General features: G+C 44.4%; 1 protein-coding gene across 2 annotated transcripts; it reads right to left on the bottom strand.

The window, feature by feature from the left end:
* Window positions 1–339: 339 nt before the first annotated feature.
* LOC144596085 (gamma-crystallin S-1-like) lies at window positions 340–10,302 on the bottom strand. Of its 2 annotated transcripts, XM_078404246.1 has the most exons (4): window positions 10,287–10,302; window positions 3,381–3,400; window positions 3,042–3,284; window positions 340–615 (listed from the first exon to the last, which is right to left on the bottom strand). In XM_078404246.1, the coding sequence occupies exons 1-4, from the start codon at window positions 10,300–10,302 to the stop codon at window positions 340–342; spliced, it is 555 nt and encodes a 184-aa protein (XP_078260372.1). The 2 variants fall into 2 exon arrangements, with proteins under 2 accessions (XP_078260372.1, XP_078260373.1); XM_078404247.1 differs by lacking the exons at window positions 3,381–3,400; window positions 10,287–10,302 and adding an exon at window positions 6,083–6,103.
* Window positions 10,303–17,139: the final 6,837 nt, after the last annotated feature.

Raw genomic sequence — 17,139 nt, 5'->3', positions numbered from 1 at the left:
TGAAATGTCCAAGGTTCATTATGGGTTGGTGTACCTTGTCAGATTAGTTCACTAAGATATGGGAGAGGCCGTGATATTGGTGACTGAGTAACTAGAGGCTGCATATTATCTCAAAGTAAGACTTGCATGCAAAAGTGAAAGGAAAGTTTTTTTAATAGTTATGTGACTTTCAAGCTTTCATGGTAATTATATAATCGCTCTGCTTTTGTAAGCAGATATTCCATGAAGTACGATTAGTAAATCAGATTACAATGTAAATTAAATTAATTGAAGAGAAGTACATTTTATTCTGCACAAAAATGTTTTGGTGCAATACTATAAGACTTCTCCAGCAACCATCTAGAAGTCCCTCATGCGCCTGAAGGACCCGATGGTGGAGTTGTAGCCCCCCCAGTCATTGTATTTCCTGTACTCCCCGGGTCTCATGAAGTACTGTCGGCCTCTGTAGTTGGGCTGTTCATAGAAGATCCAGTAACCATCCATCACTTGGCAGGAGTGGATGTCACGGTTACGGAAACGATCGTAGACGGAGGGACAGTCGTCCATGAATTCCATCATCTGTCCTCCAAAGTCAGGCCTCTCGAAAATCTTCATCCTGTAGGAATCACCCCTGTACTGTGATGGAAATAACAAAGGTGTGCGTGTTAATGTGTGTGCAGCAGACAAAGGAAAAACAAAATCAAGCCTTGAACAATGTAAATCATAAATGCCCATTAAAATATTTTGACCAAATATTATCATTGGGTACGCCACTGTAACTTCCAGCCTGCCCACAATAGGATTCATAATGACCTCCAGAGTAGATAAACCACAGTTTAAGAATAAGGGGTAGGCCATTTAGAACGGAGATGAGGAAAAACTTTTACACTCAGAGAGTTGTAAATCTGTTGAATTCTCTGCCTCAGAAGGCAGTGGAGACCAATTCTCTGAATGCATTAGAGAGAGAGCTGGATAGAGCTCTCAAGCATAGCGGAGTCAGGGGGTATGGGGAGAAGGCAGGAACGGGGTACTGATTGAGAATGATCAGCCATGATCACATTGAATGGTGGTGCTGGCTCGAAGGGCCGAATGGCCTCCTCCTGCACCTATTGTCTATTGTCTATTAAGCTGCTGCAGGAATCTTTGCACATGTATTCAAAGTTTGATGGAATTTTCAGGAGGGATGGGATAGACAGCATTTAAATCTCCTTTCCCAAATGGTACTGAAGCAATGGTCCACTCAAGACACTTTTTAACATGTGAGGATCATTTTGTTGACTTATGCTCTTGGAGCAGATATAAGGCAGGGTTCCTGTTTATATGACTTCTTTTTTAACACAATGTCAGTGGAGGGACTGAGTCTACGATGGTATACTAGTCCCTAGTAGAAGCATAAAGGACTGACCTTCTACTGGGGATGGAAGAGCAAGCAATGGAGGCAGAACTAGATTGGGATTTAACCCCTACTGCCAGGGTAGTCCTGACACAAGAAAACCACAGGCTAAAGGTTGGACATCCTATGTTAAACAATTTTCCCTGGTCAAGGATTTTATCCCTCTCTATTATGTCCGGCTTCCACTGGGTGTTGACGTAAAGTAATGAGAACAGCTACAGTTTAACCCTTCCCCTATTGAATAATCGCAGTGGAGGGGAATCGGTGAAGGAGGAATGAGCCAGACCATTGAAGAAGGAAAGGATCTTTGGAAACGCTGAAAGGGAAAGGGCGAGAAAGCTGCATTTGGTGACGGCGTTAGATCACAGGTGACAGAAATGGCAGAGGACAGTCTACTGAAGGGGGAGGCTGGTAGGAGGTGAGAGCAAGGGGAACCCTGTGGAGATAGACACAAAGTGCCGGAGTAAGTCAGCGGGATGGGCAGCATCTCTGGAGAGAAGGAATAGGTGATGTTTCGTGTCGAGACCCTGTGGTGATCTGAGAAGGAGGAAATGATTAAGGGCCCAGTCAACTACACTAGAACAGAATTCCTCAATTGATAATAACAGAAACATATGGAAAACACAAGTATGAAAGCTCATAAGCGATAGGAGTAGAATTAGGCCATTCAGCCCATCAAGTCTACTCCACCATTCAATCATGGCTGATCTATCTCCCGCTCCTAACCCCATTCTCCTGCCTTCTCCCCGTAACCCCTGACACCCTTACGTAACATTTGTCATTGTATCCTTCGTTAATGCGATCAGATAATTGAACTTTCTGTTCTAATAGAAACATAGAAACATAGAAAATAGGTGCAGGAGGAGGCCATTCGGCCCTTTGAGCCAGCACCGCCATTCATTGTGATCATGGCTGATCGTCCACAATCAGTAACCCGTGCCTGCCTTCTCCCCATACCCCTTGATTCCACTAGCCCCTAGAGCTCTATCTAACTCTCTTTTATCCAGTGAATTGGCCTCCACTGCCCTCTGTGGCAGAGAATTCCACAAATTCACAACTCTCTGGGTGAAAATGTTTTTTCTCACCTCAGTTTTAAATGGCCTCCCCTTTATTCTTAGACTGTGTGGCCCCTGGTTCTGGACTCCCCCAACATTGGGAACATTTTTCCTGCATCTAGCTTGTCCAGTCCTTAATGTTTTTAACTTACCACAATAATAATATTAAGCTATGCTTTAAATTGTGAATTTATCTCCAGAAACAAGTTAGCCAATTGAATTAAAAAATATGTATTGGAACAGTTCGAATGTGAGCAACATCTAGCCCACATCTTACAATGGACTTTTGCCTTGATCATTGTTATCTTTTTGCATGCCTTTCATTTTTTTGTTCTATATCTCTCTGTATCACCGTCTATACCTCTCGTTTCCCTTTCCCCTGACTCTCCGTCTGAAGATAGGTCTCCACCCTATTCCTTCTCTCTAGAGATGCTGCCTGCCCTGCTGAGTTACTCCAGATTTTTTTGCCTATCTTCTGAATAAAGACTGTGAAGCGATGGAATCCAACCTCGACACAAGAAACCACCTGCTAACAAAAATATTCTAACAACCCAAAATCGTACAGGAAAATGAATAATGACGGAAAAGCAAAATGGGCAATAGATTAAGTTCACCTGGGGGTAGGTGCGGCAGGATTTGACACAGTCGTTGAATCCCATCCAGCGCTGGTAGTCAGGATACTCCCCCCTGTTCAGGACATACTGGTACCCCATGTAGTTGGGTTTCTCGTACGCCACCCACCAGTCACTGTCCACACGGATGGAGTTACAGCGGCTGAAGTAAGAGGACAGATCAGCACAGTCGGTGCTGCACTCATAGTGCCGGCCCTGGAAGTTCCTGTCCTCGTAGAAGATGATCTAAAGCAAAAGCACAAATTAATCAATTGTTCAAAATTGTTCAACGCTGTAATCAATATGTTGATTTCAAATGAAAAGCACAACGGGCAACCTTACCTTCCCCATTCTGACCACAGCTGGATTGAACAGACTGAATGCCCTACTGCTTTGTAAAGTGTGATATTTATACGTTTCACTAAAGCCCACGGTAATGCATCACTTTGTTGTATTAATGAGAGAACTGTACTTCAGCAGAATCCAAACAAAAGGCATGCCATGTACATTGCAGCTAAACAGCAGGGCTCATACAACAAAAACCTTCATTATCATTCTTTTTATTTTGCCTATATTCACTTTTATTGTTCCGAGAAAAATAAAATCAAAGGGCGAGATTCCAGAAAACCTTGAAGAGCTGGATCATCCAAACCCTACAACATATTTTATTTACATCTCTGCTGAGTCAACAGATGTATTCTGATGTTTCCATTGCACTTCATAACACGTGAATAAAACCGTGCTCATGTTTCTGACTTATTTCCTCAAGCTTACCAATTGAATATCATTTACAAAAACCAGACTGGTCAGGGAGAAATTAATAATGGGTTTTGCTTCTCATAGACTCTAGTCCCACCTGCCTGCGCTTGGTCCAGATCCCTCCAAACTTGTCCTATCCATGTACCTGTCCAACTGTTTCTTAAACGTTGCAATACTCCCAGCCTCAACTACCTCCTCTGGCAGCTTGTTCCATACATCCACCCCCTTTTGGGGGAAAAGTTACCCCTCAGATTCCTAATAAGTCTTTTCCCCTTCACTTTAAACCTATATCCCCTGGTCCCTTGATTCCCCTACTCTGGGCAAGCGACTCTGTGTATCAACCAAATTTATTCCTCTCATGATTTTATGCACAATTTGTCAGAATTATTGTTATAATCTCTTTTTGGGAATATCTTTTCATGATATTTTTAATTTGGGATTTGTTTAATTGCAGAGAACAATATGTTATTGTTCGGATTGAAGTAGCAATTGTAAAAGAGTTGACCATGCCCTGTATTCCACAACTTCAATAAAAATCTATCTGTTCAAACAAAATCATTATTACAAAGTGTAACGTCAATTTATGAATTGCAAATAATCCATTATGATCTACGTTGACTCAATGATGTTCATCTGAATGTGAACAACAATGTAATTAACATTGTTATTAAGTTCGCAATTGACACCAACATTGGTGGTAGAGTGGACAGTTAGGAGATAGTGATATCATATCATCATATCATATATATACAGTGCGGAAACAGGCCTTTTAGGCCCACCAAGTCCGCGCCGCCCAGCGATCCCCGCACATTAACACTATCCTACACACACTAGGGACAATTTTTTTTTACATTTACCCAGTCAAATTAACCTACATACCTGTACGTCTTTGGAGTGTGGGAGGAAACCGAAGATCTCGGAGAAAACCCACGCAGGTCACGGGGAGAACGTACAAACTCCTTACAGTGCAGCACCCATAGTCAGGATCGAACCTGAGTCTCTGATGTAAGTTTACAACAGGTATTTATTCACAAACTGCTGGAGTAACTCAGCAGGTCAGGCAGCATCTCGGGAGAGAAGGAATGGGTGACGTTTCGGGTCGAGACCCTTCTTCAGACTAAGTTTACAACAGGGTCTAAGTCAGTTGGGATGGTGGGCCAAGGAATGGCACATTGAATTGAACTGACTTCACTGACTTAAATAACTTGAAGTGATGTCAAACCAGGCCAAGACTTACACAGTAAATGGTAGAGCCTAGAGAGAATGCTCAGAAAAGTTCAAAATGTCAGTTGGGGTGACCACATCAGTAAGGCCCATCTCTAAGGGGAGATTCCACCTCTGACCGATGAGATCAGGTGGAGAAGGATGAGGCTCGCTGGTCGTTGCCACCGCCACCCAGAAACACCAGCAAACAATAGACAATAGACAATAGGTGCAGGAGGAGGCCATTCGCCCCTTCAAGCCAGCACCACCATTCAATGTGATCATGGCTGATCATTCTCAATCAGTACTCCGTTCCTGCCTTCTCCCCATACCCCCTGACTCCGCTATCCTTAAGAGCTCTATCTAGCTCTCTTTTGAATGCATTCAGAGAATTGGCCTCCACTGCCTTCTGAGGCAGAGAATTCCACAGATTCACAACTCTCTGACTGAAAAAGTTTTTCCTCATCTCAGTTCTAAATGGCCTACCCCTTATTCTTAAACTGTGGCCCCTTGTTCTGGACTCCCCCAACATTGGGAACCCACCCATGGAAGACGGAACCCGGGACCACCAAACACGACGATGCTGAAGACGTTGATGGAAGACGCATATGCAGAGACAAAGGAAGCGCTGGCCAGCTGTACGGAGGACAGAGGTGTATGGGGCGTCCATCACCGTGCCCGTCGGAAACCAGCACCACTGCGTCGCTAATGTTTTCAACGTTTTTTTTAATAGAGAGTGTTGTGGAACGGTGAGATCTGGAAGTACAGGTGCATGGTTCCCTAAAGGTGGTGAGTCAGGTGGGTAGTGTGGTGAGGAGGTGTTTGGTATACTTGCCTCATGTGGAAGGTGTACAAACGTTGGGCCATTGTGATGCAGCTGGTGAGACCACACTTGGAGGACTGAGTGCCATTCTGATTGCCCGGCTATATGAAGGATGTCATTAAAGAGTGCTGATGCCATTCACCAGCTTGTTACTTGGGCTGACCATATGCAGAGAAATTGATTAGCCCAGTATGCCACGTTGGTTGGCAGAGTCAAAGTGGGCTGAGAGGCCTGTTACTATGTGGTGTAGCTCTATGACTCTAAATACCATTAGGAGCATCTTGATAGAGCTAGATAGAGCTCTTAAGGATAGCGGAGTCAGGGGGTATGGGGAGAAGGCAGGAACGGGGTACTGATTGAGAATGATCAACCATGATCACATTGAATGGTGGTGCTGGCTCGAAGGGCCGAATGGCCTCCTCCTGCACCTATTGTCTATTGTCTATTGTCTATCTAAGAGTCTGAACAAGGGTCTCAACCCAAAACGTCACCCATTCCTTCTCTCCAGAGATGCTGCCTGTCACACTGAGTTACTCCAGCATTTTGTGTCTATCTTCGGTTTAAACCAGCATCTGCAGTTCCTTCCTACATGTTACCTGGGCTTGTGGGTTTGAATTGTCGGGAGAAGTTGGATAGGCTGGGACTTTTTTCTTCGAAGCATGAGGCTGAGGGGTGTTATGGGAATAGTACCGGGGATATATTACCCATGAGGCAGTAGCCAAGGTGATCCTGAATTAAAATGGCTGAACCCAAGACTCGAGTGGAAAGCCTCTGTTAATTAGTTGTGTAGCTGGAATGGAGCAGGTTACAGAAAGGAACCACGCTAACAAAACAAGGGGAATCTTATAGAGGTGTACAAGATCTTGTGAGGGGCATGGATAAGATGAATACTCAGTTGTCTTCCCAGAGTGGAGGATTCTAATACTCGAGGGCAGAGACAAGATAAGAGTGGAGAGATTTAAAAGAGACTTCAGCGGCAACTTTTTCAGTCAAATAGTAGTCTATATCTGGAATGAAGCTGGAGAAGCAGTTACAATTTCCCAGCAGGGATGAATAAAGTTTTATCGTATCGTATCATTTAGAAGGATGAGAGGGGATCTTATAGAGACGTATACAATTATAAAAGGACTGGACAAGCTAGATTTTTTAGATTTTAGATTTAGAGATACAGCGTGGAAACAGGCCCTTCGGCCCACCGGGTCCGTGCCGCCCAGCGATCCCCGCACATTAACACTATCCTACACCCACTAGGGACAATTTTTACATTTTTTAATTAACCCAGCCAGCACCCGTAGTCAGGATCGAACCTGAGTCTCCTGCGCTGCATTCGTGGTAAGGCAGCAACTCTACCGCTGCGCCACCGTGCCGCCCTGCAGGAAAAATGTTCCCAATGTTGGGGGAGTCCAGAACCAGGGGCCACAGTCTAAGAATAAAGGGGAGGCCATTTAAAACTGAGATGAGAAAAAAACTTTTCACCCAGAGAGTTGTGTATTTGTGGAATTCTCTGCCACAGAGGGCAGTGGAGGCAAAATCACTGGATGAATTTAAAAGATAGTTAGATAGAGCTCTAGGGGCTGGTGGAATCAAGGGGTATGGGGAGAAGGCAGGCACGGGTTACTGATTGTGGATGATCAGCCATGATCACAATGAATGGCGGTGCTGGCTCGAAGGGCCGAATGGCCTCCTCCTGCACCTATTTTCTATGTTTCTATGTTTCTATGTATCGTATCGTATCGTACAATTACAATTATGACTTTTAGATAGATGCAGAGAAGAAGAGTTTGGAGCATATTACACCATGTGCAGAGAGATTGATTAGCCTAACATGCCAAGTTGGTTGCCATAGACAAGGTGGGATGAAGGACCTTTTTCCATGTAGTATAGCTCTATGACTTACCTTATCCAGTAACCATCCATCACATGGCAGGAGTTAATGTCTCTACACCACTAGGAGCATCAAACTCGCTTAGGAATCAAAAACTAGAAATTCGTCTATTTGGCGTATCATTTTTGTCCATATGGATCCAAGAAATCTAATGTAGATATCAAGTTGCCCAGGGATCTGTAAACATATGAACATGCAGAAATCACTCAACCCCTTCAGTAGTATCTGAACTACTGCAAGCATCACCCATTTGGATGTCTATAATGCAAAATGTGGTCAGCAGGCATTGTATGGAACCTACATGGAAGCAGCACTAACAGAAAAGGTCAGACGTGCTTTCTACTCACTTAAACAGACCAGCTTTGCTCGTTCCATTATATAGACACAAAATGCTGGAGTAACTCAGCGGGACAGGCAGCATCTCTGGAGAGAAGGAATGGGCGACGTTTCGGGTCGAGAAAGATCTGAAGAAGGGTATCGACCTGAAACGTCACCCATTCCTTCTCTCCTGAGATGCTGCCTGACCCGCTGAGTTACTCCTGCATTTTGTGTCTATATTCGGTGTAAACCAGCATCTGCAGTTCCTTCCTGCACACTACGCGATGCATTGGTTGGTCTTTCACCGTCAATATCACGCTCTGAGAACGTTTTAGTGTCTCTCCTCCTCCCAGCCTCCACAGTTTTCCAGCCCCCTTATCCATGAACACATTATTCAAGGTTGCAAGGTCAAGGTCAATTTATTGCAAAGATACTAGAGGAGCAAGATAGACCACTCGACCCTAAAAACCGTAGTCTGTCATGGCACCATTTTAGTAGGCAGAAACTTGCAGAAACATTTTAAAAGAAAAATAACAAAAATCTGTGAATTGATAGATGAGATATATTCTGCATTTTTATGGTATCTTCGCACATACTGTTCCTCCAAAACACTGATTACACTGCGAGAGGCATAGCGAACGGTGGGTTTTGCCTACTAAAATGGCGGACGTTACGCTCCTTTGCATACTACACTTCAGTATAGGCGATTTCAACGGAGTGGCCCATCTTGCTCCTCTAGTATCTTCGGTTTATTGTCACGTGTACCAATTAAGGTACAGTGAAACTCGATTACCATACAGCCATACTAAAAAAAGCAACAAGACACACAATGACATAAAAGTTAACATAAACATCCACCACAGCGGATTCCCCGACATTCCCAACCTGAGCACATTGTTCTGTATAACCCCTTCTCCTGCCAACCCTCAACCTTAACACAAGTTCAATCTCACTCACCCAGTGACTAGTTGATCCATTTCCCTCACCCACCCCCCCCCCCCCCCCCCCCCCCCCCCTCCAAGTCTTTTCGCTTCAATTTAAATCTATGCCTTACTGGTCCTAGAACAATAGATCTAATATGAACCAAATATACTTTTGAGAAATGGTTCATATTAATTTAAGGAAGGACATCCTTGCTATTGATTTCCAATCTTTCCTCAGATGACAGTCCCGGGATGGCGGGACTGTCATCTGAGGAAAGATTGGAAATCAATTGGAAAGACTGGGCTTGTGTTCACTGGAATTCAGAAGGATGAGAGGGGATCTTACAGAGACGTATAAAATTATGAAAGGACTGGACAAGCTAGATGCAGGAAAAAATGTTCCCAATGTTGGGGGAGTCCAGAACCAGGGGCCACACAGTCTAAGAATAAAGGGGAGGTCATTTAAAACCGAGGTGAGAAAAAACTTTTTCACCCAGAGAGTTGTGAATTTGTGGAAATTTCTCTGCCACAGAGGGCAGTGGAGGCCAATTCACTGGATGAATTTAAAAGAGAGTTAGATAGAGCTCTAGGGGCTAGCGGAATCAAGGGATATGGGGAGAAGGCAGGCACGGGTTACTGATTGTGGATGATCAGCCATGATCACAATGAATGGCGGTGCTGGCTTGAAGGGCCGAATGGCCTCCTCCTGCACCTATTTCCTATGTTTCTATAAGAAAATAACTGCAGATGCTGGTACAAATCGAAGGTATTTATTCACAAAATGCTGGAGTAACTCAGCAGGTCGGGCAGCATCTCAGGAGAGAAGGAATGGGTGATGTTTCGGGTCGAGACCCTTCTTCAGACTGATGTCAGGGGCATAGAAACATTGGAGGAGACATGGGACAAAGGAAGGATATAGGTGTCTCCACCAATAGGTGTCTCCACCAATAGGTGTCTCCACCAATAGGTGTCTCCACCAATAGGTGTCTCCACCAATAGGTGTCTCCACCTATATCCTTCCTTTGTCCCGTGTCTCCTCCTATGTTTCTATGTTCTGATTCCTTGGTCTCCATCTGTTAAAAAGGTGGGCACCCCTGCTACATGTTATTTGAATGTGGCTGAGTGCATCATATGTTCTTCTGATCAAGTGGCAACATGGTAATTCCGGTGAGAGCACTTCAGAATGAAGCAGGGCATTCAGTTTTTGTGCTACCATTCTCTCACCAACAGAATCCTCTCAGCACGAAGGTAGAAATGTTTACAGAACATTAAGGCAGAGCATGTTTGAAGTTCCCAGATGTTGTTATTTGTGGGTTGGCCTGATATTGAGCCTGGACATTTGAGAAGCTGCATCTTGTATCTGAAACTGATAGCGTTTGGTTAAGAAGTTGGTGACAGGTGACAAAATCCTCAGGAATGCAATGACTTCAACTGTTAATCATTCTAAACCATGATTATGGCCTAAAAATATTCCTCGCTCTGAAAGACTAATTCTGTAAGTTTAACTGTAAGTTTACAGTCAAACATAAAAGCAGTCAGACTTCCCACCTCCACGGGGTGAAAAACATGTATTTACTAATTCTATTTTCGGAGCCGAACACCTTCAAAAATATTTCAAAATGTTATTAAATTTATATTTTTAAATATTTTTGTTTTATTTTGTTTTTTTCAAGGTATTTATGCTACCTCAACTTCTGCATTCATGTACGCATGTGTGTAATTCAATCATTATTTCAATCTCAGTAATATGTCTATTTGTGTGTGTGTTTGAAAAAGGATGTTTGGAGGTTGCAGGGTGACTTGGACAGGTTGAGTGAGTGGGCAGATGCGTGGCAGATGCAGTATAATGTATATAAATGTGATGTTACCCACTTTGGGGACAAAAACAAGGAGGCAGATTATTATCTCAATGGTGCCAGATTAGGTAAAGGGGAAGTGCAACGATACCTGGGTGTCCTTGTACACCAGTCACTGAAAGTAAGCGTGCAGGTACAGCAGGCAGTGAAGAAAGCTAATGGGATGTTGGCCTTCATAACGAGAGGATTTGAGTATAGAAGTAAAGAGGTCCTTCTGCAGTTGTATAGGCCCCTGGCGAGACCACACCTGGAGTACTGTGTGCAGTTTTGGTCTCCTAATTTGAGGAAAGACGTCCTTGCTATTGAGGCAGTGCAGCATAGGTTCACAAGGTTAATCCCCGGGATGGCGGGACTGTCATATGAAGAAAGGTTGTAAAGACTGGGCTTGTATTCACTGGAGTTTAGAAGGATGAGAGGGGATCTTATAAAGATGTATACAATTATAAAAGGACTGGACAAGCTAGATGCAGGAAAAATGTTTCCAATGTTGGGGGAGTCCGGAACCAAGGAGGTGCAGGTTTGAGGTAGCTCAAGAAAAGCAGAGGGGATGCATTGATCATGTGTACGTACACAGCACTGATGAATAATGAGTATTAAAAAGGAATGGCAGATGCTGGTTTCTACCAAAGATAGGAACAAAATGCGGGAGCAACTCAGCAGGTCAGGCAGCATCTCTGGAGAAAACGGATGGGAGATATTTCGGGTCTCATTTTGTCCAGAGATGCTGCCCGACCCACTGGGCCACTCCAGCATTTTGTGTCGATCTTTGATTAATCAGTATGTCAGCTCAGTACAGGCGCTCCTCAGCTTATGATGGGGTTCCAATCCGAGAAACCCATCGCAAACCGAATATATCGTAAGTCGAAATGCATTTAATACATGCGATCGCGTGGCCGGACGCGAGCTGCGGCTCGCTACGGGTCGATGTCGTTTCCTCCATCGCAAAGTCAAAATATCGCAAGTCGAAGCATCGTAAGGCTGGGAGCATCTGTATTTATAACATTATAAATTTATAAATCATCTACATTTATGAGAGAAAGCTACAGACCCAGTACTGGGCTTTGTGGAACCCCATTGCATATAGAACCTTCAGTCACTAAGTCTGAAGAAGGGTCTCGACCCGAAACGTCACCCATTCCTTCTCTCCCGAGATGCTGCCTGACCTGCTGAGTTACTCCAGCATTTTGTGAATAAGTCACTGAGATCCCTTCTCCTTCAGTATGGCTGGAGCAATATATTGATGGCTTTTGTTTGGGAGAATGTTCACCCTCAAGATATCTCCATCAAACCTGTTTCAGAGTACAATCCATCGCCTGATCCAGATTGCAGGTGCTCCTCGACTTACGATGCGTCCACTTACAATATTTCCACTTTGCAATGGTGGCGCAGCGGTAGAGTTGCTGTCTTACAGCGAATGCAGCGCCGGAGACTCAGGTTCCATCCTGACTACGGGCGCCGTCTGTACGGAGTTTGTACGTTCTCCCCGTGACCTGCGTGAGTTTTCTCCGAAATCTTCGGTTTCCTCCCACACTCCAAAGACATACAGGTATGTAGGTTAATTGACTGGGTAATATGTTAAAAAAAAAAGATTGTTCGCAGTGTGTGTCGGATAGTGTTAATGTGCGGGGATCGCTGGGCGGCGCGGACTCGGTGGTCCGAAGGGCCTGTTTCCGCGCTGTATCTCTAAATCTAAATAAAAAGCGATGCGCATTCAGTGTAAACTGTACTTCGGATTTTGAATGTTCCCGGCTGCGTTTACGACTTACGATATTTTCAATTTATGATGGGCTTATCGAAACGTAACCCCATTGTAAGTCAAGAAGCACCTTTACTAGTTTTAACAACTGGACAAAAAAGGGTTCAGTTCCCAATTATACAATGAGGGCCACGTCACCATATCCCAGTGGGAACCTGCTTAAGGCCACTCCAATCTTCAGTTCAGTTCAATTTATTGTCACGTGTACTGAGGTACAGTGACAAGCTTTTGTTGTGTGCTAACCAGTCAGCAGAAAGACAACACATGATTACAATCGAGCCATTCACAGTGCACAGATACATGTTAAAAGTAAGAAATGTTGTTGTAGGAGTTGAGATTTAAAAGTGTGAAGTAATGTGTGATTGTAGTTTAGTTTAGTTTAGAGATACAGCGCGGAAACAGGGCCTTTCGGCCCACCGGGTCTGCGCCGACCAGCGATCCCCGCACATTAACACTATCCTACACCCACTAGGGACAATTTTTACATTTACCAAGTCAATGAACCTGCAAACCTGTACGTCTTTCGAGTGTGAGAGGAAGCCTAACATCTTGGAGAAAACCCACGCAGGTCACGGGGAGAACGTACAAACTCCGTACAGACAGCACCCGTAGTCGAGATCGAACCCGGGCCTCCAGTAAGGCCGCAACTCTACCACTGCACCACCGTGTACATCCATGTAAAACATGTAGGTCCACTTCTATACACAAATATTAATAGATTAAGTGTGTGAAGGAACTGCAGATGCTGGTTTAAGCCAAAGATTGACACAAAAAGCAGGAGTAACTCATCAGGTCAGGCAGCATCCCTGGAGAAAAGGAATAGGTGACGTTTCGGTCTGAACAGGGGTCTCGACCCGAAACGTCACCTATTCCTTTTCTCCAAAGATGCTGCCTGACTTGCTGAGTTACTCTAGCATTTTGTGTCTGCTAATAGATTATCTTTATTACACTCCCAAATTTGGAAGCATTTCTCCATTAATGCTTCCAATATCATCTCGTGTAAGAAAATAACTGCAGGTGCTGGTACAAATCGAAGGTATTTATTCACAAAATGCTGGAGTAACTCAGCGGGTCAGGCAGCATCTCAGGAGAGAAGGAATGGCTGACGTCTCGGGTCGAGACCCTTCTTCAGACTCCAACATCATCTCCAACACTGGAAATTAAATGCAGATTTGGAACATCTATACCAGTATTTACATCACATATCCTCTGCCAACAACAAACATTGTGTCATGAGGCTTAATTATAACGCTCTTGATAAAATAAAATGACCCCGGGCTATTTGCATTTGGCTGCAACAGTCACAGAAATAGTTGCCTCCAAATGATGATGTCAAGCCCAATCTCTCTGCTCCAGTTACACACTCTTTACTAAGGCCCTTTCATTGACTGTCATTGCTGCCAACCACGCTCACTATTTAAAACATGATGCCACCGAACATCCAACCAAATGACCCTATCACCTTATGAGCACAGATTCTCTTCCACAGTTGGACAATCAGCCAACAAATTGCACAATTGACGTAGAGTTTCACAACTGACCTTTCTCCTGCAATCCATCATCACACCCCGATATCAAGTGGTTGTATATTTATCAGCCAGGACCACAATGTTAATAATTTAGACATAAAAATCTGGAGCAACTCAGCGGGTCAGGCAGCGTCTCTGGAGAGAAGGAATGGGTGAAGTTTCGGGTCGAGACCCTTCTTCAGACATTTTTATTTAAATTGTTTAAATTAACTTTAATTTAAAGACAGACACACAATGCTGGAGTAACTCAGTGGGTCAGGCATCATCTCGGGTGAAAAGGAATAGTTGACGTTTCAGGTCGAGACACTTCTTTTAATTTAAAGATAGTCAGCGGGGAACATGTTTCTTCCTTTTGGTTTATTGCTTTATTTAATATAGAGTTTGTGCTTCTAAATGTGAAACAGATAGAGAATTGATCTTCATTGGAGCATTTACAGGATGGTCTATACTATTATTGGCTTAAGTTGAAGTGCGACCATCTAATCAAATTCTAGGAATTTCTCTAGCAATTTAGAGAGCATACTGTAAGATCTTAATAAATATTAAAAAGAAAATTCATTTTCCAATGGTTAAAATTTAAGGAGAAGCAAATATTGTTTCCTGTTAATTTTCTGTTGACTTGCGTGGGTTTTCTCCGAGATCTTCGGTTTCCTCCCACACTCCAAAGACGTGCAGGTTTGTAGATTAATTGGGTCGGTATCATTGTAAATTGTCCCCAGTGTGTGTAGGATAGTGCTCATGTGCGGGGATCTAAGCAGTGATAAGGAGTTTGGAGGACAGGCACGTTGTTGAAGAATAAGTTTTAGGAAACATCGGCGAGGCCAAGCGCAGGCTCTGCGATCGTTTCGCTGAACACCTCCGCTCAGTCCGCCTAAACCTACCTGATCTCCCGGTTGCTAAACACTTTAACTCCCCCTCACATTCCCACACTGACCTTTCTGTCCTGGGCCTCCTCCATTGTCAGAGTGAGGCCCAGCGTAAACGGGTGGAACAGCACCTCATATTGGGCAACTTACACTGTATGAACATTGACTTCTCTAACTTCAAGTAACCTTTGCTTTCCCTCTCTCTCCATCCCTCCCCATCCTAGTTCTCCGACCGGTCTGACTGTCCTCCTGATTAAATGTTATTTCTGTGTGCTTCATTGCCACCTACCACTGGCTAACAATGATCTGTTCTCACATTTTCCCTGAACTTTGTCCCCTTTGTTGTCTCGTTTGCATGCCTTACCCATCCTTATCTCTGTGTCCCCCTCTCCCCGGACATCAGTCTGAAGAAGGGTCTCGACCAGAAACGTCACCCATTCCTTCTCTCCAGAGATGCTGCCTGTCCCGCTGAGTTACTCCAGCATTTTGTGCCGATCTTCAAAGTTTAGGGAGGCTTGTGGAGGGGTGGGGGGTCAAAATAGCAGGTAAATTTGCAGACAACGCCCACATTGTTGGAGTTGTGGACGGTGAGGAAGGCTGTCAAAGTATACAGTGGGATACAAAACTGCTACAGAAAAGGGTGGAGAAAAAGGCAGGTAGATTTTAATCTGAGTAAGTGTGAGGTGGTGCAGTTTGGGTGCTTGAACGTAAGGGAAAATATAGTTGGTGGCAAGACACAACAGCATTGGTGTCCAGAAAGATCTTGGGGGAGTCCAGAACCAGGGGCCACAGTTTAAGAATAAGGGGTAGGCCATTTAGAACGGAGATGAGGAAAAACTTTTTCAGTCAGAGAGTTGTGAATCTGTGGAATTCTCTGCCTCAGAAGGCAGTGGAGGCCAATTCTCTGAATGCATTCAAGAGAGAGCTAGATAGAGCTCTTAAGGATAGCGGAGTCAGGGGGTATGAGGAGAAGGCAGGAACGGGGTACCGATTGAGAATGATCAGCCATGATCACATTGAATGGTGGTGCTGGATCGAAGGGCCGAATGGCCTCCTCCTGCACCTATTGTCTATTGTCTATTGTCTATTGCAGTCCAAATCCATAACTCTCTGGAAGTGTAACATAAGTGATGGAGGCAGATGTTGAGAGTAGCATTAAGCAGCTTTAAGATAGGCTCATGGATATGCAGAGAATGAAGGGACATTCGCAGAAGCTTTACGAGGATGTTTCCAGGACTAGAGGGTGTGAGCTATAGGGGGAGGTTGAGTAGGCTGGGACTCTATTCCTTGGAGCGCAGGGGGATGAGGGGTGATCTTACAGAGGTGTATAAAATCATGAGAGGAATAGATCGGGTAGATGCACAGAGTCTTTTACCCAGAGTAGGGGAATCGAGGACCAGAGGACATAGGTTCAAGGTGAAGGAGCAAAAATTGAATAGGAATCTGAGGGGTAACTTTTTCACACAGAGGGTGGTGGGTGTATGGAACAAGCTGCCGGATGAGGTAGTTGAGGCTGGGACTATCGCAACATTTAAGAAACAGTTAGACAGGTACATGGATAGGACGGGTTTGGAGGGATATGGACCAAATGCAGGCATGTGGGACTAGGGTAGCTGGGACATATTGAGCTGAAGTGCACGTTTCCACGCTGTATCACTCTATGACATGTTTCACTTCAAAGAAGAGAACATTAGCTTAACTTGACATGATGCTTGACATGGACATTGTGGGCTGAAGGGCCCGTTCCTCTGCCGTGCTTTTCCCTATTCTATATTCTAAAATGCAAGCGAGGTGGAATGGCTGAAATGAGTTTCCAAATAGTCGTGCCAACATCCTGCTGCCACTGGTGAACTGGGAAAGGCAAGACACAGTCAACACAATAGAGAAGGACAATGGATCCAATTCTGAATGACTCTGGAGGTAGTCCAAATGTGAGGAGTTGGAATTGAATGCTCTGGATCATGGAGACTTCACAGAGAATGAGATCAGTGTGAGATCTTACAGTCAGAAATGATGATAGATGAAATCAGATGGACTCAGCCGCTCAGAGAGCTCAGTCTAAAGATGGAACACAGCTCCTGGTCTCTCCTTAACCGTGAGCGCCTGTGTGAGAGCTCATGGTAGATGAAGAAGGGTCTCGACCCGAGAACCTCACCCATTCCTTCTCTCCAGAGATGCTGCCT

This window comes from Rhinoraja longicauda, chromosome 8, assembly GCF_053455715.1.
Source record: "Rhinoraja longicauda isolate Sanriku21f chromosome 8, sRhiLon1.1, whole genome shotgun sequence".
NCBI lineage: Eukaryota > Metazoa > Chordata > Chondrichthyes > Rajiformes > Arhynchobatidae > Rhinoraja > Rhinoraja longicauda.
This window is presented reverse-complemented; position numbering and strand designations above follow the sequence as displayed.

Bases quoted from the DNA above. Each gene is read 5' to 3' on its own strand.
- LOC144596085 (XM_078404246.1), bottom strand. The intron at 3,285-3,380 runs GTAAGGTTGCCC...CTTTTGCTTTAG, and splicing joins CTGTGGTCAGAATGGGGAAG to ATCATCTTCTACGAGGACAG. The intron at 616-3,041 runs GTGAACTTAATC...TTTCCATCACAG, and splicing joins CCTGCCGCACCTACCCCCAG to TACAGGGGTGATTCCTACAG.